The sequence below is a fragment of the Vipera ursinii genome (genome assembly GCF_947247035.1).
Source record: "Vipera ursinii genome assembly, chromosome: 5".
In the NCBI taxonomy this organism is placed as follows: domain Eukaryota; kingdom Metazoa; phylum Chordata; class Lepidosauria; order Squamata; family Viperidae; genus Vipera; species Vipera ursinii.
The window spans coordinates 101,099,629-101,123,502 of NC_139518.1; the positions used below are offsets into that span (position 1 = coordinate 101,099,629).

A 23,874-nucleotide genomic window follows, 5' to 3' on the forward strand; every position below is an offset into this window, starting at 1 on the left:
GGGCACACGGAGCCCGATTGGCTTCAATTCCTCTGCACTGCGGATGTCAAACCTCAAACCTGTCACTGTCACTCTATGTGCCCTTCGTGTCTCCCCAGTAGCTCATCTGGGGTGCTGGTGCCGCCTGTCTCTGGCGAAATAAAAGGGACCACAGCTGAACCAACGTCACTTGGGCCGCTTCATTTCCCCACTGGGCCAAGTGCCCCAGGGTCACGAGAGAGGGGGGGGGTGTTTCTGCATCAGTGTCCAGATGCTGATCACCTCCTTTCCGATCAGTTGCAGGGAGGAATCTGGGTGAAACATCACACGAGAGGCGAAGGGAAAGGCAGCGCTCCTTGTCGATCCAAATTGTTTATGAAAAAGCCACACAGTTACAAAGAAAATGCTCTTGTTGATTGTATTCATATCATTCTTTGTGAGGTCATTGTGTCACCACAGCAACTATGTGTGACCCAGACTGGGCAGAGACCCCAAATTTCCCAGGTTCCCTAGTTAAATGGGGATTTGAAATAAGAGAAAACCAATTTCATCTTTGTTTTCTATTTCTGACGCAGTCCACATTTGCATCTAAGACAGTCCCGTACTAGTGGAGAAGACGAATCTAGTTCCAGATTTTGAAACAAAAGGTGTCTATTGTGGCATGTTAGGTTAATTGTTCTGTCTGGTAAATACACTTTTATTTTTTATTGTAATGGCAGAGAGAATCATATATGCATTGGCAATTTTAATTCCCTCGAGGGAAATGCAAATAGTCCACTTAGCATTATCATTTATAGCCAAGTCTCACAGATGAGATCGTGAAAAGGTACGTGGGATCTGTTAAAAGTACCGTGATAAAAATAATCCACAGGAATTTTATAGAAATGCAATTTCATTTTATTTCACCAGAACAGAGAAAGTTGAAAATATTAGCATATACAACGTCATTCTGGTTTACAAACAAAAGTAGTGGCAAAATGCTCCTGACATTCAATCTGATGGGCAGGAGTGTTTAGGAAAGCATAATTGCATAAGGTGTAGAGGATATTAACATTTACAAAGTTTTGAGTTTAGTAAATATTGTGAAGCGCTCTCCCAAGTCAAATACAATTCAAAGCTTTCCTTTAAACATCCCTTAACAAAAGCTAATCTTTGGTATAAACTTGTGTAATCAAAAGGCATTAATAATATTGCATTAATACAAAGTCAAGCTATTAAATGGTAGTGATTTAAGAAGCTCACACTCAAAAGGCTGAACTATGAGGTGGAAAAAATGCCTCCCACAAAAGGCACCAGGAAGGCCGTTTAAAATCCTCTCCTCCTACTGAGTTCACACAGACCGAACAGGCCAGACAAGGCAACGTTGCCTGTCCTTTTCTTTGGCCAAGATCCGAAATTGTGGCAATTGTGAGTACCGTATAGCCAGGCTAAGAGTGAGGTCTGCTTTTCTGGATCTTGGCGTTTGAAGAGGAAGCATGAAAAGGTAATTCCTTTGAATTTAGTTTTTGAATTGCACCAAGGAAGAGAAGAAGAACGCTTAGAAAGAAAAGTGAAGAGGTGACGCCCAAGAGCTTTTTTTGTCAATGCCGAGGGCTGCGTGCCAAAATCCTCCGAGCAGACCGCTGTGTCTTCTGGGTGGAGGCACCAGCCCCTTCGTAAGGAAGCGGATCCAAACGACGACGGCAGCTGGATTTGCAAGGGACGGCCTCTTGTTTTCACGGCAGTGCTTCATAAAGCCCAAAGGGAATCATTTCTGAGACCGTGGAAAGAGTTTTTACTACGTTTTTCCTCTGGTTTAGCAAAACGAGGGAAATCCATTCTGTCAAACCAAATTTTGGTGGCAAGATGCCCAAGTACTCATCTCCTAAGCTTGGCACAGGAGCTTTTTGTGCTGAAGGAATTCACCAGCTATGGAAAATTCTTCTCCAAAGTTTTGTTTAGGGATTGCTACGAGTGAAAAACAAGAGCAGCGACTTTTGATTGCTAAGCTTACTCTCTTCTGCCAAAGGAATGGTGCTTTTCACTTTGGACAGGGTAAAATTAAATGTATCTTCTCATCAAAAATATATATATATATGTAAAAGCAGAGAGCTGAAAATCCAAACTTGATTTCCTGATTGTCCCTCACAATTAACAAGCCAACAAAGATGGCCCGAAGTTTCAAATTAGGCGACGACAAAACACCCCTTGCTGCCTTGCATAGAACACACAATCATGTCAGAGGTAGAGGAGGGAAGAATAGGTTGAAATAGTGTTTCCAAAAATAAAAAGATCAAAAGCAAAAAAAAGGGGGGGAGAGGTCTGGAAACGAGCTAAAGTGAGATTAGATACCCAAAGCAGCCCAGCATTATTATTAAAAACCCCCCAGGTGTGCGTGTGTGTGTGTGGGGGGCCTTCAGGAGACTCCTGTCAGCCTGGGCAGCTGACAGGTGGTCTGCAGAAGAGGGGCGCTCGTGGAAAAAGCCCCCCCCCCACGCTCCGGGAGGAGGAGCCGTGCTCCCTACTGATACCACGGGGTCTTCCTGACCCAGCGCAAGGTGAACCCAGCATCTGTCCGGATCTTAATGGACGCTGCTTCGGCCTCCCGGACGGTTTCCTTGACGGACTGCATGAGGTTCTGGGCGTTGTGGACCAACATCTCTGTGGCCTGGAGGAGGGGAGAATCAGTTGAAGACCGATTTTAGCAAAGACAAGTTGTTTAGAGAAAGACAAGTTGTTCAGAGCACCGTTTCGCAAACTTGGCAACGTTTAAGACGTTCCCTCTCCCCCCACCCCCAGCTAGGGAATTCTGGGAGTTGAAGTCCACGTGTCTTAAACGTTGCCAAGTTTGAGAAATCACATCTTTTGTAAAATAAGCCCGATAGGCAGAGCTATCTCCTCTGTGCCGGTTGTGAAGTGACTGTGGGTCCCCCGTTGAATTCAAGGGAATCTGATGGCCCCGGGACACAGCGACTGTCATTAATACGAGTCAGTTGCAAAGCGTCCGAATTTTGGCAATGCTGCAACAGTGAGAACTGTTTAAAAATATAGTCGCAAGGTATATTTTTTCAGTGCCGTTGTAATTTTGAGTGTCCCTAAACCAAGTGTTGTAAATCAAGGATTACCTGTATATTTGGGGGGGGGAACAAACAGATATATGAAACAAGCGCCAAAGAATTGAGGCCTTTGAACTCTGGTGCTGGAGAAGACTCCTGCGAGTCCCTTGGACTGCAAGGCGATCAAACCGGTCAGTCCTAGAGGAGATCAACCCTGACTGCTCTTTGGAAGGCCAGATCCTGAAGCTAAAACTCAAATACTTTGGCCACCTAATGAGAAGGAAGGACTCACTGGAGAAGAGCCTCATGCTGGGAAAGGTTGAGGGCAATAGAAGAAGGGGACGACAGAGAATGAGGTGGCTGGAGGGAGTCCCTGAAGCAGTAGGCGTGAGCTTAAATGGACTCCAGAAGATGGTAGAGGACAGGAAGGCCTGGAGGATCGTTGTCCATAGGGTCGCGATGGGTCGGACACGACTTCGCAACTAACAACAACAAATATGAAACAAGGCGGCTGGCTTTTTGCACTTGGAAGAGAAATCATCAGAAAGGTTGGTGACTGAATTCTTAGCTGTTGCTAAGAATTGAACATTTTATGACAGCTACTTTCTATTGGACCGCCAAGCTGCTTCTGCCTGTTCCCCGAGACCCCCCATTTCACCTGAGACACCCCTCCCCCCCCCGCCCGGAACAAGGAAACTGACCTGTTCAGACTCCTCATCGCTGATGGTTGTCCGGCCCAACATGGTCGCTTTGACAGTGGAGAGGATTTTCAGCTGAGTACTGATGGTTGGGATTCGTTCACAAACCTACACAAACAAGAGTTACACGCTGGCTTTCATCATCACCTGGGCTACTCTTAAAAATAACAAAATTCTAAGCATCGCTTTTCACTCAGGCGGCCGGCATTAAAAATAAGCATACGTTACTCGCGTAACTCTTGGAGAAAGAGTTAAAAAAAAAAACAGGTCAACTGTCTTTCCGTCAGTGGAAAACAGATGGCTGAAATATTTCCTTGGGAATTTTTGAAGAGGATTTCAGAGCATTATTTTACATTGGTGTTTTTTCAAATTTGGCAATTTTTAAGATGTATAAAAACTTCAAAAAGCTGCCGGGGAATTCTGGGAGTCGGGAGTCCACACATCTTAAAATTGGCGGGTTGAAACATTCTTGGGGATCACTTGCTGCAAAGACTACCCAGAGGCACCCATCCGTGGCAGTGAAGACTGACAAGCAGTGGCACGGGGGCACAGAAATGTTCCCACCCCCCCCAACTTTTGGGAAGGAAACCCCCTCCGTTTCGCTGAGATTAGGTTCACTTGGGGTTTCCCTTAGATTGAGAGGGAGACAAGCTTGCTGGAAAGGCTGAGAGGCCAGCTGGCTAATTCGAGACCTTTTCCTGCAAACGGCATCCATCCTCGTTACCCTTGCAAACCCCAAAGAAGCAACCGTGACTTTAAATAAACAGGCGAAGGGATGAATCCTAAGTGTCGATTTTTAGCTAGACACACCTTGATTTTGGCTGTGGGGCTTTTAGTCTTACCGGTGCATTTTTTCGATGCATTTTTTGCAAACCCCCCAGCGGGAGACATTCTCCGCCTTTCAGGCCAGCTTTCATGGCCTACCTGCAAAAGGTTTGTTCGGATCCTCTTGTCCGTGCACTGTTTGGCCACCTCTTTAGCCAGACGGGTCACTTCGTCGGAAGCTTTTGCGATATCTTTCGCACACTGGATAAGGGCTCGCTTGTTCCCGCTTGCGCCTCTCACCAGACGGGACATCTCGGCCATCAGCAAGGCCATACGCTTGGCCGCCGCAATGATGTCGTTCCCCTGGAATGAAAAAAGAGCCGGCGTGATCGCTCCGGGCGCCCCGACGACAGGCCACGTTTTGGGGCTGTGCCGTTGCTGCTCGACAAAAACAATACAACAGGACAGTAACACAAAGGCCACGTGTGAAACTCTCTCCATCTTCAGTGACCACAAGCTTCAGCCAAGAGGGGAGGGGGTGGACACAGTCATCCGCACACAGAGCACGCACAGGTTAGCAGTGTTGCCAAAGTGAACAGGGCCACGTCCAGATGTTCAGTTAAGAAGCCATCATTTAAAAAAAAACAAAAAGGGTGGCCAAAGAATGTCTTAGCAGGCATGTCAAACTGCCGGCCCACAGGCCGGATGCATCATACTAAAACCGCCCCCACCCCACTGCCGGCAACGGGGGGGGGGGGGGAAAGTCACGATACACTGCGCGACATCACGTGACGTCGCGAGTTTGACATGCCCGTTTTAAAGCATCATGTTGTGATGATGGTGAATGTTCTTAATATGTAAATAAGAAATCAGTTACAGGGTCAAACTGAAGTAAACGGTGGGAACTGAATATTCTGAATGGAGAAAAAACACACGGAAAAGGCTCCATTATTTAAGCCTTTCGATCAGCTAAATTTAAAATGCATCTGTAGAAGGGATTTTTTTTCCAATCAAAAAGGCAAGAAGATGCTATTAATCATCAAGATATAAAGCATCATCTGAATGCTTGCTCTATTTGTATATAAACGTATCCACAACTCATCTATTAATTGGTTAACCCGTTGGCTAAAATTTCTTTCAATGGTTAACTCGAAGAATTAACAATTCTTCTTTGACAAAATGAGCCATTTTCCTCTTGGGAAAAATCAGGGAAGTCACTAATCCATATTTAAAAGCTTTTAAAAATCCGACTCTGTTTTGAGCCACTGTTACAGTTAATCATAGTTTGCTGTTGCATTCAGATAAAAAAAGAAATGAAAACCTTCCCCTCCTCACAGTTGCAAGATGGCGGGGATGGTAGAACAAAACAGGTTGATAACTTTTCCGTTAATCTGTTGTGCTAAACCAAGCTTCATCGTGGCATTAGAACAGTCTGAAGCTTCCAGTGTTCAACCCAACCATTACCAGCCCTTATTCTGTGCATAAACTCCTTGTGTCAGGATTGCCATTCGAATGAAAATGTCTGTGGGAATACTCAGAGCAGCGTAGAAGACAGGATGCGACATTTGTGAGAAGACACGAGTTAATATGTTGAAATGGAACATATGAAAGTGGAAAAAGCAGATGGTGTTCCATCTTTTCCATGCAGAATGTTGTGGCTGTGCTGTGACTGTTTTAACGAAAAGGCAAAATGTGCAGTGCTGTCTAGGGAAAGAAACTTGGGGGTGCGCTTCCGTCATTTTACGTGTCCTGATACTCTGCACAGATGCAAAATTCCGAAAGGCTCCACTCCAGGATTACTGCACATCCGCGCTCCCGCCAACCCATTCATTTTAATGAAACAAATGCAATGCAGCATATACACAAGTACAAGCCAGGATGGAAAATATGGTTTCTAGTTCTGCAATGCACTAAGCCAATCCAAGTGCCATTGGCCAACTCCCAACCAAGAAAAGCCATGCCTCTTCCTCCTCCTCCTCCCCCTCCTCCTCCTCCTGGGCAGCCGGGTCAGTGAGAGGCAAGGAAGGGGGGCACCCGCCCACCCTGCCCAAATGCATTTCTGAGGGGGAGGGGCCTTGTATCCACAAGCCCACCGGTGGTTCTCCTGCAGAAGCCAGGCTGAAGTGGTTGAGTGGCTTCCCCATTCATTTCATCTCAGATAGAAGAGATTTAGGCTTTGATTACACTCCATCGTTAACCGCGCATGGGAGACACCATTTGGATTTCATGCCATTCACCCATGAGTGCAAAAAACAAAAAGAAAAAAGAAAGAGAGACAGAGGGACTAATTTTCCATACACAGATACACCAGTTGTTCAGCGCTGCCCGGCCATACGTTCACTCTCTGCAGCATGCTACTCTTAAGGAAGTGAGAAATAATCCAGCAGCTGGGCAAACTCTTCTCGGTGCTTAGTGCCAGCAGACCATTCCCATCAAAAGCCCACAGAGCCCACATCCCCATTAATAACACAGCCGAAACACCAGAGGGCAAAGTCTGGACTCGGCATCTTAAGGCGTCTGGCCGAACCTCTGCCCGCCATCGCGGCCTCTGCCCGCAGGGCCAGCTCTCTGGCAACAGTGCCATTCAAAGCCATTCTTTGTTGGAACAAAGGTTTAGTAGAAGCCATTGGTCAAGAGGCAGGAAGCAGAACGATGCGTGTTAAATGACTTCAGGAGTGACGACACCTTGACCGCCTGGAAGTCTCCGAAAGGCAGTGAGCGACGGCTTCCCAGGCGGTCAGGCGGTCACTTCTCTGGCTCCCATTTAAGTAGCCCTGGCCCCAGAGGAGGACAGGCCCCCATTCAGGAGGAGGGTGAAGGGAGGCAGGGTGAGCCAACCGAAGCTTTGGCCTGGCCATCAGCACGCCTGACGACGCTTGTGAAGCCAACCGCGGCCCTCAACCATGAAATGCAGACAAACTCGAATCCATTCCAATTAAGAAAAGAAACCATGAAGACAACAAAAGAAAAGGGCATGGGATCCGGCGAGGATCAAGAGTGATGCAAACGTGTCAAAATGGCCGGATGCAATGCGGATCAGTCGCCGGGGGGCGGAAACGGAGCAAATACCTTACTGGACCACTTGGTAGCTTCCCGGTGCAGAGACTGAGCAGCGGCCAGAATGGGCTGGTTAACAGGCTGGTTGGTCGGCATGAGCAGCAGCTCAGGCTCGTAATCATCTTCCATGTCGGAGGGGAGGGTGAATTCAACTCCTGCTTCCTCCTCCTCCTCCTCCTCCTCCTCCCGAGCTACGCCTAGGCCAGCCTGGGCGGGGGCCTCCTTCCCCCCACCAGTCACTTCAGGCTTGGCAGGTGGCAGACAGGGAGAGGGTGAAGAAACAGGGAGAGTTAGTATAAGACGCAGGATCCGGTCCAAGAAGCAAGAACCGGGCGAGTTTGGGAGACCTCTCGGAGGGGGGGAGGGGGGGGCGATGGAAGGACGGTGGAGGAATGGGGAGGTTGGCAAAGGGATCTGAAAAAGTAGAAACACCTTCGAGAGACATTTAGGAAAGCATAACGAGACACGCTTTTCACCCTTTCCCCCTTTTAATTGTCTTATCTTTCGCCACAACATTTCTCCTGGCAAGACAATAATGCCGCTGACAAAGACACAAAGGAAAGGCAACACTTGAAGCCGACAGAGAGGGGGACTCAAATGGCATGGATGGACTATGGGGATACACCAGGTGTACATCGGGGCAGACCCAACTGCTCTGGGACCTCGGCCAAGCACAGGATGGTATGAAGGATGGCGGCCACGTGAAGGAAGGGGCAGCTTTGAGTGAGAGGGCCAAATTCACGGTGAACCCCCCCACCCAAACCCCTCTGTTAAAAGGGAGCTGGGCGCACAGCGGCTTCCACGCTGGCTCGTCTGAGCCTGCCTCGTGTCTCCAGAGCCAGGGCTAGTGGAGGTGCCCCCTTCACGGCCGCCCACACGGGCCTTCTCCCAGGGCCTTGACCCAGCCCCGGAGAAGACGGTGGTGAAGAGCAAAGCAGGATGGAAGGAGGAAAGGAGGACCCAGAAAGAGAGAACGGGCCGGAGAGGAGGTTAATCAGTGTTCACCATGACCAGACAGAAAGTGAGGTTAGCAGCACGGCTCAAAGCAAATCAGAACGTTTCTGTTAGTGGAAAGTTAATGACATGGAGCAGGATTGTTTTGCCACAATGTTGTTCTGCAAAATCCAAAAAGGGATTTAAATCTTTTGCTTCGATATCCCAAATCACATCCCAAAGTACCTAAAACGAAACAGCCCGGCATCATCGCAGCAACCACCACAGCTGTCAACATTCAATTCAGTACAGAATAGAAGGCAGGAAGGAAGGAAGGACTGGGCAAAATTTACTCTTTTCAAGGGCCTGAGATACAGCCATATTTCCAGTGTTATTTAGTCACTCACTATCTTTGTGCTGACCCTTATTTCATCCAAGGTCCTGGTTCTGAGTGCTAAATTCTTTGGCATTCTGAAAGAAAAAGCTGCTGCTTTTAACCTGCAATTACATTAGCAAACTCCAAAATAAATGTGACGCCTTTTTTAGTTCATCTTTTTAGTTTCTTGATCAACAAGATGTTAGTTTGTCAAACTGAAAGTTCAGCAAGCCTGCCCTGTTCTTCCGTTGGGGTCAACCTGACATGTTTGTGGAGAGAATAAAAGGAATGATTAAATAAAGAATTCTTGCCTCTGGAAAGTTTATTTACAACTCTCCTTCTCTGCTCTTCCAACCATAAATTTGGGGGTAGGAAGGAATTATCTTTAAAAAAAGAAACACGGCTGCTCAACCTACAAAATATCTCTTTACTCGGGTCATTAATGTTCAGTGACCCACGAAACCATAGTTTCAAGAGATTAAGTGATACAGTGTTCAATCACTAAAAGGTATCTATCCAGAATTGGGTGCTACTTGCTACCTCCGCTGTCCAGTCAAAACGTCTGAGAAAATCCGAGCTACATTTTTCTACAGAGATCATCGTTATTCTGATTATGAGGATTGAAGTCATAAAGCTGTGGGTATACATTTAGGTGCTAGCAAAGGTTAAGTTAAGATTCTTTTTTCAATCCAATCTTTATTATGATCATTAACCAGAACGGTAGAGTAAGATAAGAAAGGGTTAAAGGATAGCAATAGGTTGTTCAATGTAGAAAAACTTAAGCATCCAATTTACAAAGGTTTACTAAGGCAGAAACTGGTAATTTACACCATGAGAAAAACCAGAAATATATCCGTCAATGAAGGTCTCACCACAATTCTGAAGGTTGTTCTAGGGGGGACTCTTTTTTCATGATTGCTTGATTACTGTACAAAGTTGTCAGAGCTAATCAGTGTGATGTATTATTTTTAACACAACTCAAAAGTAGCAACTTTTGCCTACTTAAAAGAAGATCCTTTTAAAAATAGGCACTCAAGAGAAAATGTTTACTTACTCTAAATTCAACCCCTCAAAGTATCAGATTGGTTTCTTTACAAACTTGCAGTCAAACGTAACATTAAATTTCAAATTTTGCCCTACGTGTGGACAGATTTGAAGCCTCATCCAGAATTCCAGACTGGATGGGTTTTTCCAATGTGGGTTTAGAGCAAAATTACAAGACAGAAGCAGCATCTCCCATAATCCACCTTGAGGGAAAGATGGATCCTTTCATTTTTCTCAGAATGGACAAATCTTATCTGCAATCTACATCTTCAAAAAGGCATTTCATTTTGCATTTTCTTTATAAAATTGTGCAAAGCTCTTAGCTGTTTTTAAGCTCATTTTAAAAAACAAAAAAACAAATCTCACAGTGTTTTGCTTTGGGGAAGAATGTGATTTGCAGTGATAATCCCAACGGTGAAAAGTTATTGTACCAAATTAAAGAAATGATCATAAATAATGATTTAGTTCCTGAATATGTTCATTAGGCATATCAACTGGCTAACATAACTCACAAAAATACTATTTATGTGCAACTACCTAGGAACAGAATTTTCTCAGATATTAGTTGCCCCCTTTCAATAACCAAGATTTTCAAACACTGAAGAAATCGTAATTAGGATAAACATCCGAGTTGCAGAGATCAATATAAATTGAGGGAGACATGTCAATCACTGAATCCAACACTCCCCCTCATTTTTCCCTTCCTTTCTGGTATAGCAGCACCATCTGGAACACAACAGATTTCAGAGAAATATATCACAAGAACAGTTTTGCGAAGACCCAGAAGTCAGACCCATCCATTTTATCCAAGGCAAAACAAAATTCTACTCTGAATTGTCCCATTTATCTTATAAAATAGACAAATGCCCTTGCTTTTCATGCTACTGAATTTTATCAGCAGAAAATATTCCTGTAATATTTCAGAAAATTCATTTTTAATTGTTACAAAGGATTGTGAAAATGATCATTTATAGTTTGACAACAGTGTAGTAGACAATGAATACATAAACCAAATGGATTAGCATACTTGCAAACTCATCCTGTTTATTATTCTAGCTAGCCTCTTTATGTTAATTCTTAGGTTGTCCCCAATTTCTGTGCCTTCTCCATCCACACAAGATTTAATAGTAGTAAGATATCTGAGAAAGAAAGCAGGGTCTAAAATAATGAACTATATGATTTCCTGAACTCAAACAAAAAACAAGTTACATACTTAATGCTCGTTTAGTATAAATAATACTATTTTGAGAAACTGATGAATTTTACGTACATTATAGGCTGACTGGGGAAGGAAAAGGAGAGAAAATGAAAACTTTGTTCAAATTATTTGAAGAACAAACCCCACATTTCATTTCAGTAACTTAAATATTAACATTTGGCAGGTTGTACACTTCCACACACATCCCATCTTCTTGTAGATATGCCACTTTTAAAAAGGAAGGAGAGCATTAAATCTTACAGATATACATTCCCGGAAATTCAAGTGCTATTTACGTGCAACCGCTGGGGATGCTGAAACCCTGCGGGCTGCATCTCGCCTGGGGAGGGGCAGCTCAAAATCAGCCAAACTATCTTTGCCCTGTCCCAGTTCTCCATTCTCTCCTACACAGGCATCCTAGCCACGCCTGAGAGTCTCTCGTTATCTTCCTTTCTCTCTCCTACTGGCTTCTACCTACTTACACACACACACACACACACACACACACACACACACACACGCACCCCTAGAACTGTGTTTTATCCTTCCTCTCTGCAGCTCCCTGCAACTTTCTACCCTGGAATAAAACAAGGCAATCAGGCTACCTAGAAAAAACAGGGGAGGTTTCTTTCTGGTCGGAGGCACCAGCTGCTCCATTAACACACCGCAGGGAGAACTGCCTGATACTCAGAGCCTACGTGTGGTGCCTGGGACAGCACAGGAACCAAGCATCTCATTTGCTGGTTTATTTCCCCCCCCCACTTCCTGCCACAGGGATATCCGAGAGATCAGAGTACTTTGGGAGTCAAAAGGTGAAGGAGGAACGGAAATGCCTTCACAGGACAGAGACCTCTCTGAAAGGCACTTGACGGACCCTTTCTGTATTATCTCTAAGGAAAAAAACAGAAGACTTTTAAAAAGTTTAGCACTTCGCATGCATAATGTATGCATGCAGAGACTTCACTTCCTCTTAGGATAGTTGATTGTAACCCCACTTTTCTGTGCTTGAGACTTTTTAAATTTTATTTTGAACTGCAAAACATCCTAATACAATATTATATTTTAAGGCACCATCTCGACGTCTTTGGGTGATATGTGAAAACACAGCCAGAGGAAGTTTCTGAGCTTCACATGGCTACTAGCCCTTTGCTAGCTCTTTGCAAAACAGTAAAGCATTATTGTTTTATTTTGTTCCGTGTGCTTGTCCTGTGGAACGCTGCCTGGAGCCTTATAACTCAGGCCTTCGGCAAATATTGTGAATAAGATATATTTTTAAAAAGAGAGCATTCAAAAATGCACCCCCCAAAGCGAAATGTAAGCTTGGTTCTGTCATTCCTAGGATACAGGCGGGGGGGGAGATATGATGGACTATTTGCGTGGTTCAAATTGAGCTTCCCTGCCTCGCTAAAGAGGTTCCAAGGGATCCTTTCAACAGCCACCTCCAAACTAAAGCTTCAAAAGGGGAGAATCGGCACCAGATTCTCTGCGGCTTCATGTCCTGACGTCTCCTCCTTTCTGACCCAGAAAAACTCAACGGCACAAACACTCAAAAGATCACACGCCAGAAGGAAACAAGTGCTGGAAATGGTGGGAGGGGAAGAATCCTAATCCGCATCGCGGAGGCCCCCCCCCGTGAAAGGCATCCTCTAAGTGCGCAAACGAGGCCAAGAAGCCTCAGCACAGACTAAGGTCCTACCTTGCTGGACCATTTCCTGGCTTCGTCGTGGAGCTGCCTGGCGGCCATCATCATGGGCTGGTTAAGCACCTCGCCGGCCTTCTGCTCCGGGAACTCTTCATCCTTCTCTTCAGGGGGTGGGGGGCGAGGAGGAGGAACCTCCCCTTCGGGCAGGGGGGGCTTTGGAGGAGCAAGTTCATCGGTGAGCTGCGGAAAGAAGCATTTTGGGTGTCAACAGCCGGATCTACAGCAAATTCCATGATGGGCATTTTGAGGCTTTGGGCCTGGTTTGCCAAATTCAGAGTCATCCCTGTTGTTAGTTAATGTTTACAACAAGAATAGTTTCTTATTACTCAGAAAGTGAATTGAGGAGCACCCCAAGAGCTGCTACAAATTATGAAAATGACATCGGTGTTTTTGGAATCTAACTTAGATGCCAAGTGATTTAGTTGTGCAATACAGCCACAACAACCCTACAAACACACAAACGTGCTCTAAGCCAGTATTTTTCAAATCCTGGAAGCCCACCCATCTTAAGATTGCCAAGTTTGAAACACCTCGCTCTACGCCAAGGTCTGCTGGTTCGGATTCTCTCCTTCACCAAGCAAGGCTAAACGCATATTAGGGCTCCTTACGTGGAGCTGCTCGAGGTCAGGAGGAGGAGGAGGGGGGAAATCGGGCTCCTGGGGCTGGAAAGCATCTCGGACCCTGGCCACTGCTCCTAGAATCCTGTATCCAGAATCAAGGAAGTTCTTCTGCAAACCTGGCCAAAAAAAAAAGATTAAAGTTTTGGAAGCAAAGTATTTTAATCTAACAGTTAACACTTGGTTTGGGCATCAAGTTGGCACCACCTGAACCCAAAACACACAAAATCCTCTAGTGATGTCAGAGACTGAGGAGCAAGGGGACAGTGGCAGGATAAAGGAACAAAGCAATTATTAAAACTTCTGTAGGAGAAGGAGTGGCAGAACCTGGGGGTAGAGTTAAACGAGGGATAAGTCTAGAATCCCTACGTTACCACAAGCAAACTAAGTTCAATTTCCCTTGAACCAATCCTTATTTAACCCCAAGCAAATGACTACTGTTAGTTGAGAAGATCCCTAGACAAAGGCTTTTTGGCAATAAGTCAGTTTAAGTGGACCTTCACATGTGGACTTGAACTTTTGCACATGACAACTTTCCATTTTTCAACCTCCAGCACCGAATGTTGTATTACTCAAACAGCTATCTGATGAGAGACACATAAACAGACCTACACTGGTCTCATTCATTCATTCATTCAATCAATCAATCAATTTCTATAGCTGCCCAACTCAACCAAGTTGGGGTGGCTTATAATAGTAAAATTCTGAAACCGATCGAAAACCACTGAAACAATAAAAACCTCGTGTAAGTACAGCCATGACGACAGATCCACTGATGGTGAAGTCGAGTGATCGGCACTTCACACATTCCAAGCCCTGGCCCCCGGTATTCAGCCCGGTTTATAAAGCCTTGAGAAAGGCCAAGAGGGTTGGGGGCCACTTTATGTTCCAAGGGGGGGGGGGGAAACCATCCCACCAGGCAGGGGCAAGCACAGAGCCAGCCCATCTTCCAGTTCCCACCAGTCGACTGGCTGACGGGATCTGCAGCCCGCCCAAACTGCTGGGTCAGATTGGATGGGTGGGAACTCTTGGGGAAGAGACGTTCTCCTCTCCCGTAACTTGGCGGTGCCTCTTGCACTGCACTGCTGAAATGACTTCACAGGCTGTCGGTGTGTCTCTGCACTTCCCCGGGGCCAACCTCAAAGGCCAGAAACTTGAGACAGGCTGGTGAAAGACTTACCCGGGTCGGAAATGTTGCCTGCCACGGCTTTCGCATCCATCACCATTGGCGAAATGGTCTTGCTCAAGTCATCCGAGGCAGCTTTAATAGCTTCGCGGAATTTAGGATCTTCTGAGTTTTCCACCTCTTTCTTGGCCACCAGCAGAATACGGTTCGCTCGCCGGGCAATGCTGGTGGCCCCGGCTACCAGCATCTGTGGCTGAACGTTGGCCATGGCCACTTTGCATTTGTCCAGGTCTTTTTTAATGGCTTCCTCAGAGGCGTCCAGCAGAGATTTGGTGTCAATGGCTTCATCCACTAATCCTGGAATGGCACCGTCAAAAATTTACCTCCTTGTATATCCATGTGTGACCCACGTGTTGCTTGAGGCTGAGCTTCCCTCATGCATCATGTGGTTAGACCAGGGATGTCCAACCGTGACAACTTTAAGACTCGTGGACTTCAACTCCCAGAATTCCCCAGGCAGCCTGAAATCCATGAATCTCAAAAGTTGCCATGGCTGGACACCCCTGAGTTGATCGGCCTGCCCAACAGAAACAGGGTGTGCCTCTCCTCTAAATGTGGGCCACCAAGAATATCTGCTCTGCTCCCTTAACTATCTCATCTTGCCTCCAGAAAGTTTCCACATTTGCAAATTGTAGAACATCCTCCAATATTAATGGGCTTCGTGAGTGGTTGAACTAGGAACACATTATGTTTATGTTCAGAGAAGAAAAAAGGTGGAATCCCTCAAAACTATTTTAATAAAAAACAATCCTGCACCATGAAGAGTTTGGATGGGATTTCAAAAGGCAGAAAGGAGACCATATTTCTTTGCTTAACAGAGTGACCTAGACTACACTAACATTAATCGTAACACAATATTTGGCCAACTGGCTACTCACAAATAACTTCTTTTTGGCAAGATATTTTGAGAGTCCAGCTATAGAATTGTCTCAAACCTTTTCTGTCTGGGGATCAAACCTGCCTTGCTTGACCTGAGAAATGACTCTGAAATCTGAGGACAGAAGTGTTAAATCTTTATACTTTATTTCTTTCTTTGGCCAAGTATGATTAGACCCACCAACACACCTAGGGGGGACCGTCATCAGTGTCAGGGCAAAACATTATCAAAATATGATATAACTTGTCTAAAACCCCAGCCTGTTCTGATCCCCAGTACTCGCTGCTTCTTCCTCTTCCTTCCCTTTGTGCAAATTAAGAGCACCTAATAATCCTTTTTCTTTCAACCTCCCGCCCATTATCTCTACAGAGTAATATGTAGCCACCAACATGGCTAAAAATAATTGCAAGGGCGCAGTTATTCCACCTGTCATTTTTTCCACATTATCGATCCATTGGTTCTTCATGGTCTCAAAATGTTCGTAAGCAGCCTGATTTCCAGGATTCCTTAATAGGATGCGAGCGGCAGACACGACCTGCAGATAGAAAGGCATCTCAGGTATAAGCAAATAAGCAAATCTCCTGGGATTTTATTTTTTTGGGTCAGCCTGAAATGTATCTGAATAAACTTAATGTATCATTTGGAAGAGACACTGAGGATTTCCAGGAATGGGGTGACACTGAAGACTGCTTGAAGATACTTTGCAGATTTTGAGATTCCCAAAACTCTTTCTGGTCATGAGTCTAAATAGCAACAGTCCCAGCACTTAAAGACTTGCACGCTGCTCCGTGGGGCTTTATGGCACTCTCTTGAGAGGTCCACAGAGGCAGCCTAGTGGGGGCAACACGCTACCTGAGAAGAACATAACGAAAGACGGTATCTCCTGGTTTTCAAGGAAATGCTCAGCTGAATCCTGCTCCAATTTTCCCTTCAGAAATTTGAAGAACAAGATTCCAGTCTTCCCAACATGGCAGTTTTTAAGCAAAGCTCAGACAACCATTTATCCGGGAGGGTCTCCCTGCCCTGAGAGAGGCTGGAAGTCTCCCAGCCCTTGGATTCTACGATCATTACTTGCATCCCATAACACTGGATACTTGACATAGGAAGACCACTCCATCACTGAATTCCTGAGAAGACTTCCAGGTCTGTGGAAGTCATTTCCCTACTTTCAATCCTAGATGTGATCAAGCCTAAAGTCATCACATTTTAGGCATGTGTGATGGAGACAGGGAGGGGAAAAAGAGAGAGAGAGAACGAGAGGGGGAGTCAGAGAAAGCAAGAGAGTTAGAGAGAAACGGCGAGAAACAGCGAGAGTCAGAGAAACAGAGAAAGAAGTAGAGAGTCAGAGAAAGAAAAACAGGGAAAGAAAGAATTAGAGAGTCAGAGAGTCAGAGAGAGAGAGAGAGAGAGGGAGGGAGGGGACCCACCTGAGGTGTCAGTTCCCTTGCTGACTTCACGGTCGCCTGGATGCCCTCCACGGCACTTTTGTTGGCTGTCCCAACGGCCGCCGCCTTCTCTGCCGTGGCCCCCAGCCTGGCTGCGTGATTCTCAAAGTTGGCTGCTCTTTCCTCAAAGACCTGGAAGGTTAAGTGAACCCTTTACAAACCAAGAGGCCCAAGAGTTTAAACCGAGCCAGGACCAACTTAGACAAACCCATTCAGCCTCAGCTTTAGGAAGAATATTTCAGATATTCATCAACGGCTCATTCAGTGGAAACACCGAAATATTCTTCTTTGGGGAGAATGGCTGCTTACTCTATCAGAGCAGAGAACGATGACAGTCACGTGAATCGAGTAATGGAGAAATGAGCACCACAGAGAGGACCATCTGGCCCTTATTTTCATATTTGTATAGGGGAGCTTGTTGAATTAAGCAATGAACTAGGAAAAGTAGAGAAACTCACTCCCTTACTGATCATCACAGATGCCCTGAAGCAGAAACAAGAACAGAACCTCGGCGAGTGTTTCCCAAGGAGTCGATCCGGCCCTGGGATCCCCCGTGAGCAACGTCTCTTAAGGTGCGACATGTCTGCAGGTGGTCCTTGACTTATGGCCATCACTGAGCCTGGGAATTGTGGTTGTCAGTCATGAGGATCGTAAAGCAGACCATGACCTGACTGGGCTGATTTTATGAAACTTTTGTGGTGCTTGTTAAGCAAACCCATTCTTCGGTGTGGGCAGTTTTTGCTGGACACTGGAAGTAAACACTGCCAGTTTCCGGCAAAAACACTGTAAATTGTTATTCCGTGACGGTGAGAAACTGCAAACGACCGTAAATGTGGTTGGGCCGGTTGCTGAGGGTCCAAAATGTGACCTCATGGCCATGGGGGAAAGAATCGGAACATCAGAACTGGGCCATAAGCAGCTTTGGGGGTGTTTGCAATAACTCTGATAGGTCACTGAGTGACTGGTCAGACGTCCAGCTAAACCACAATTCATTCTGCAGGCACTGCTGCCTCTTCCTTCTGTGCAGCAGCCCCCTCCCCCCCCCTTTGTCATTGACTCCAGGGTGAGGGGCTGCTTCTGCTTAAAAGCGGAAGAGACGCCTTCAGGACCGTTCAGCCAGGGCTGCCGGCCTGTGTAAGGAAGAAGCATCCTACTGGCACAACTGAATGTTGAGCTGGACCTAGCTAATCACAGGATCCTAGTCTGCTGTTCCCACTGCAGGAATCCCAGGCTGGAAATAGACCACAAACCCTCTTCCCACCAGAGGTGAACGGGTGGGTATCCCAAGAGATGAAGTGTTTCTAACTCAATAGGAAGTCCTTCCAAAGTTGAGCATAACATGGAGGAGAAATGGAAATGTGGAGAGCTTTGAGCCTAGATTTAGGGATCCAGAGAACTAGCCAATCAAACATATTGCTTAGTTCCCAAGCTGTAGGCGATGACCAGGCTGAGCCCGAGGGAGGGAGGGGTCAAGTGCCTCATCAATCTTGAGTCCCTTCGTGCCCACAAGGGATCGACGTCCAGCCCTCCTTGAATTCCTTCGACTCTTAACTACCACCAATTTGCTTTGATTGTTAGTAGTTCAGATTCCTCTAGAAAGTGTTAGCATGCATTACTCCTGTATTCCTTTGAACCGCCTGGGCTCCTAACGTCTTGCACCTGACATAAACCTAACTTTGAAGGCCACTGACTTTGTCTTGTCTAATTAAATTACATATAGCAGTATTTACGAAAGTTAACTTTAAGAAATAAAATGTTGGACTCAGAAATAAAGTACTGTTTGAAAAAAATCCTGTTAGTTCATTGATATAGAATCCTCAAAGACCGCCGTCTTCAAAACGGCGATAGTTACGTCACTTTAAGCAAAGCAGGCTGTAAGGGTGAAATTAACATGTCTGCTGGCCAAATGTTGATTCTCAGACACCAGCTCACCTCTTCCCTGTTGGACGCATCTGGAGGAGCGGTGGCTGCGACTGCCAACAGCTTGATTGGGGTTGTGGTATCGCTAAATACTTCCGACACTTCCTGGGTCATAGCTTCTTGCATCCTTGATTTAAGATCCTTAACAAGAATTAAGAAATTTCACATTGAGAGATGCATCTAACGAAAAGCAGTTTTCCAGTATCTCAGGGGCTGCCCCAAGCTAATCTCCAAGGCGCCTGAAGGCAGGACAAGAAGCAACGGATGGAAACTAGTCAAGGAGAGAGCAACCTGGAACTAAGGAGAAACTTCCTGACAGTCAGAACAATTCATCAGTGGAACGGCTTGCCTCCGAAAGTTGTGAAAACTGGAAGTTTTCAAGAAGAACATAAAATATCAGACTTGGAAGGGAACTTAGAGGCCTTCTAGTCCAACCTCCTGCTCAAGCAGGAGACCCCACTCCATTTCAGACAAATGGTAGTCCAACCACTACACCAAACTGACTCTCTTTTTTTCTCTTATTCTTTTCCAATGTTCTTGCAGGAGGAGGACAGGGAGAGCCTCGGGGGCGGAGTCAAGAGAGGCATCAGACTAGAGTCCTTATGTTCTCACAAGCAGGTTAAGTCCAATCCCTCTTATCTAGTGCCAATTTAGGGCTGATCGTTAACGGACTGGATTCCAACAAATAACGGTAAAGGCTTCCCCTGTCCAGCCGTGTCCGACTCCAAGGGGCAGGTGCTCATCTCTGTTTCTTAGCCGAGGGAGCGAGCATTGTCCAAAGACATTTCTGTGGTCATGTAGCCAGCATGGCTATACGCCAAGGCTGCCACCTCCCCACTAAAGTGGTCCCTGTTTTTCTACTCGCATTTGCATGCTTTCCAACTTCTAGGTGGGCAGGAGCTGCGGCAAGGAACGGGAGCTCACCCCGTCGCGCAGCACTTGGGTCTCGAACCCGTGCTGTCAGCCTTCCAGCTGGCAAGCTCAGCGTCATTAACCACTCCCCCCCTTATGAATAGGCATGAGCAATGAATCGGCTTAACTGGAACTCAACAGGTAGCCCTGGTTCTTCCCGCCTGACGGTCACGCTGTGGGCTGTCAACTAAGTTAAGAAAGGCGCGTCTACTGGAACTCTGCTGGGAAAGCCTTCCAGCCTCCTCCTCACCTTCAGCGACTCCTGCAGCTGAAGAGCCACGGCTCTGGCCTGCGGGGAGTCGCCTTCGCCTCTTGCGGCCAAATCAGCTAACTGGGCAGCCAGCTGCTCCACCCGGTCACACTTGGCAAGCAGGTCCTGGCGGTAGGGCCCCATCATGACGTTGGCAAGGCGACGCCCTTCGGCCACCAGTCCCCGGAGGGCAGCCTGGCCTGCATAAAAAGCAATTCACCTTCCTGTTAAGTGTTCTCCTGGTTCACTGGCGAGGCAAGAGAAGGCAGCCTGGGCCAAAGGGAAAACCAGCTGGAGTAAAACCAAGGAGGACATCGGCAGGCCATTGCAGGGAAGGCTCACCTTTCCCGTGTTAAAAGGTGAAGGTTTCCCCCTGTCCAGCCGTGTCCCACTCAACTCCGTTTCTTAGCCGAGGGAGCCGACGTTGTCCGAAGACGCTTCCGTGGTCATGCAGCCAGCATGGCTATGCACTGGGGCGCAAGGAACGCTGTTACCACCCCCCCCCGAAGTGGTACCTATTTATCTGCTTGCATTTCCTTGCTTTTGAACTGCCTGGTGGGCAGGAGCTGAGGCAAGGAACAGGAGCTCGTCTCAAATCCGGGCTGCCAGCTCTGCAGCCGACAAGCTCAGCATCCTTAACCACTCAGCCATCGCGCCCCCTTCTTCCGAGGCTTGCAACGTCCCAGAGACCTTGCCGCCCATCCTCTCTGAGGAAGTGACCTTGTGCAGCTTACCTACACCTCGATCATCCACTGTAGGGTTGTCTATCCATCTTTGAGCTTGCTCGATCTTGCCTTCCAGATGAACAGCTGGTTTGACGGGTCTGCTGTTTGCAACAGCCTTGTTGGTTTTGGACTGCAAATTCTGAAGCGAGGTCGCTATTTGCTTGGCTAATGCCCGGGCTTCTGGCGAATCGCCTTTCCCGCTATTGGGAAAAGAAATGCTGCTAAGTAAGCCTTGCAAAGTGGCCCATTAAGAAGACAAATTTTAAGTGGGAGAACTGTGAATCAGCTGCTTACAAACTTAAGCACTGTCGCTCCTTAAACTTAACAACGCCCAAAGGATTTGTTAAGTGGTGATACAAGATCATATTTACGAGGGAAAATAAGAATAGTAAGCAGAAAAAAACAAACGAACGTCATTAAGAAAGGTTAAATTTACACTGCTGTTGTCTGGAGACTTTGCATAAGACACATCTTAAGAAGTGGAAGCATTACTAAAACTGCAAACCTATCTCAGTTTTATCCCAATTCTCAAAGCCTCCTCCAAACAAGGCTGGATTATTCGTTCACTCATGCACTGGATTTATATAGCTGCCCGCCTCACAGCAGAGCAGCACAGATCAAGGTTAAAAGCAATTGATTTATTGTTTTATTTGTTAAATTTATTTATCACCCATCTTGCTATAGGGTTACGTTGGGCAGCTTACAACAATAAAAAGGAAGAAATGAAATGAGTGTAAGCAGAACAGAAGTAAAATAATAGAACAATAAAATAAACAATGAAAAAGAAAAAATAAGAAAATGATGGATGGATGGAGAGCAGAGAGCAAAGGGGGGGGATGGTGGAGTCAGCCATCAGTCCAGCAGTCATCACTTAAATATTATTATTTAGATATTATTTGTGTTTAAATATTATTTACATATTATTATTATTTAAAAACTTTAAAAAACAGAAGGCTAAAAAAGCACAAATTTTTAGGCCGAGAGCGGATGTTATCGCAGTATCTCACCAGTCCCCTGGGATCCCCCAAGTTTTGAGGAAATCCCGGAAGATCCACGGGGTGCAGCCAGCCTCACTTTGGGGGCGGGAGGGAGGAGGCTTCACCACGATTTGAATGACAGCTTGAAAGTGCAAGGACATCCGTCTTCCTCCCCTGCCTTGCCCTGAATGGCCACGGATATCTAGGCGCCTTAGGCGGCCGCTGCTCATACGCCCACAAGGCTTCTCCTCCCGCGAGTAAGAGCAACACAGAGGCGAGGCTATTCCAACAGGAAAGCACAAGCCCTCTGAAGCAGAGTTTGCCAATCCTGGCAACTTGAGGACTGGCTGGGGAATTCTGGGAGTTGAAGTCCGTGCCTCTTAAAGCTGCCAGAAACCCTGCTTAAAAGTGACGGAACGTATTCACGGCGGAGTCAGGCCACTGGAACACAGGGATTTTTCTGAATGTCTGCAAAAGAGGTCAACACGTACTGTTTTCGAAGGTCGGACAATTTAGCCGTCAAAGCAGAGATTTCTCCCAAGGACCGCAAAATGTCATCTCTCTCCTTGGGGTCTTCACAGAGTTCTGCAATTTTCCTGGCTTCAGTCATGATTCCTCGGATGTGTTCTTCTCCTTCGCTGCCCCCGTTAGGATCCGCCAGCCAGCTCTTCATAAAGAGAAACGGGGGGAGGGGGGTTGTCAAGAGGGGTTTGCGTGTTGTCTTTGAATCTCCTTTGTTCTAAGGCTAAAATGCTGTTCGGGTCAAAACTGACTCAACGGCAGACAACGTAGCCCACCCGTTCTTGGTGGAGCCAAGGTCTGCCCTCAAGGTTAAAGCCAAGAGTTCTCTGGCATAAAGTGAATTTACAAGAAGTCAATGGGAAGAATGCACAAGATTTGCAATTGTTGAATTCAGTCATTCTCAGATCATGACAACGACCAGAAGTCATTATCATTTAGAAATCAGAAGTGCTTTAAGGGCACCCACCACCCACCCTCCTCTTCGGGGCAAGACTGGGGGTACCTGGGCAGCGTCAATCTTCTTGGCGATGGACTGCTTGGAGTTGGTCATGGCCTCCAGCTTGCGAGCCGCGTTTTCCACTTTGGCTGTCAGCAGGTCCAGCCCTTGGGCGATCTGCTGGGCTTTCTGCATTGCGAGAGGGGTGGCCCCTTGCCCCCTGCCCAAGGACAGAAAAAGTCACGTAAGTCCTCTCAGATTTCGTTCGGGCAACCTTACAATAAAGTTAGAGCTAGCGCTCCTGAGGGTCCTCCGTGTCTGGACTACCTCACAAGGCTGACATCAGGAGCAAGGAAGAGCAGACTAAGAAAGCCTTAAGTAACATGAAACGGTGCCTTAGACCCTACCGGGCCGGGGCCTATGCGCAACAGAGCTGCACAAGTGGTGGGCTGGCGCTCGTGCACATGTGCAGCCCAATTTGTGCAAGCAGCAGGCACCAATGCTCACTTGTGTGAGCTGTCACTCACACCAATGAAGCTGTGCGCACGCATGCACACACCTGCCCCTCGTACAAAACCATCCCCTCTTTCCCCCCCCCCATCCTCCCCCACTGGGCCGGGCCACCAACACGGAAAGGTCAGGGACCTCAGCTTTGGAGCAACTCTAATCTCAGGGCAATTTGATAAGCCCTTGAACAAGTCTGATCCACCACTATTACTGCCCTGGTAAAATAAATAAGATACAAATTCTCTCCTGTGGGTGACTTTAGCTTTTTTTTTTTTAAAGAAAGGTAACTTTTGTAATTTGTTGGTAGTGGGTTACCTGGCCCGAAGATCAGCTAGTTGATCCGTCAGCTGGCCCAACATTTTGCAGGTGCCTAGAATCTCCCGGCGTTCTTTACCTGCGCACAATTCTCCAACATTGCCCGCTTCATCCAGGATTTGCCTTATGGCTTGTTCGCCAGCATCCCCTGGAAAGCAAGAATGGGTGAATAGGGGCCATATATCTGATGCATAATCATGCAAATTCCACATTCACAGCGCTGACTACTGGGAATTCTAACAGCTAATTTATCTATGCATGGAAGCAGGGCTATTCTGCTCAAAAAAACCCCAAAACCCAAAAAAGCAATAACATGGATAAATGAACAGAATCTAAAGTTCCGAGATCCACCTTCTCTTAAACCAGAAGGATTTTCCCACTTGTTGGGCCAAAATAAT

General features: G+C 46.6%; 1 protein-coding gene across 2 annotated transcripts in view; it reads right to left on the reverse strand.

Moving 5' to 3' along the window:
- Positions 1-90: 90 nt before the first annotated feature.
- VCL (vinculin) overlaps positions 91-23,874 on the reverse strand; it is a 47,671-nt gene continuing 23,887 nt past the window's right edge. The window contains exons 8-22 of one of the 2 annotated variants that reach the window (XM_083363418.1): positions 23,477-23,624; positions 22,721-22,874; positions 22,188-22,363; positions 20,729-20,919; positions 19,995-20,194; positions 18,845-18,973; positions 16,895-17,044; positions 15,894-16,002; positions 14,585-14,887; positions 13,396-13,523; positions 12,782-12,967; positions 7,547-7,780; positions 4,637-4,840; positions 3,716-3,820; positions 91-2,626 (exon numbers count right to left, since the gene is read on the reverse strand). In XM_083363418.1, coding sequence (XP_083219544.1) covers positions 2,480-2,626; positions 3,716-3,820; positions 4,637-4,840; positions 7,547-7,780; positions 12,782-12,967; positions 13,396-13,523; positions 14,585-14,887; positions 15,894-16,002; positions 16,895-17,044; positions 18,845-18,973; positions 19,995-20,194; positions 20,729-20,919; positions 22,188-22,363; positions 22,721-22,874; positions 23,477-23,624 — 2,564 coding nt within the window. In that variant the 3' untranslated portion in view covers positions 91-2,479. The remainder of the gene's footprint in view (positions 2,627-3,715; positions 3,821-4,636; positions 4,841-7,546; positions 7,781-12,781; positions 12,968-13,395; positions 13,524-14,584; positions 14,888-15,893; positions 16,003-16,894; positions 17,045-18,844; positions 18,974-19,994; positions 20,195-20,728; positions 20,920-22,187; positions 22,364-22,720; positions 22,875-23,476; positions 23,625-23,874) is intronic. The other variant, XM_083363419.1, reaches the window with a different exon arrangement.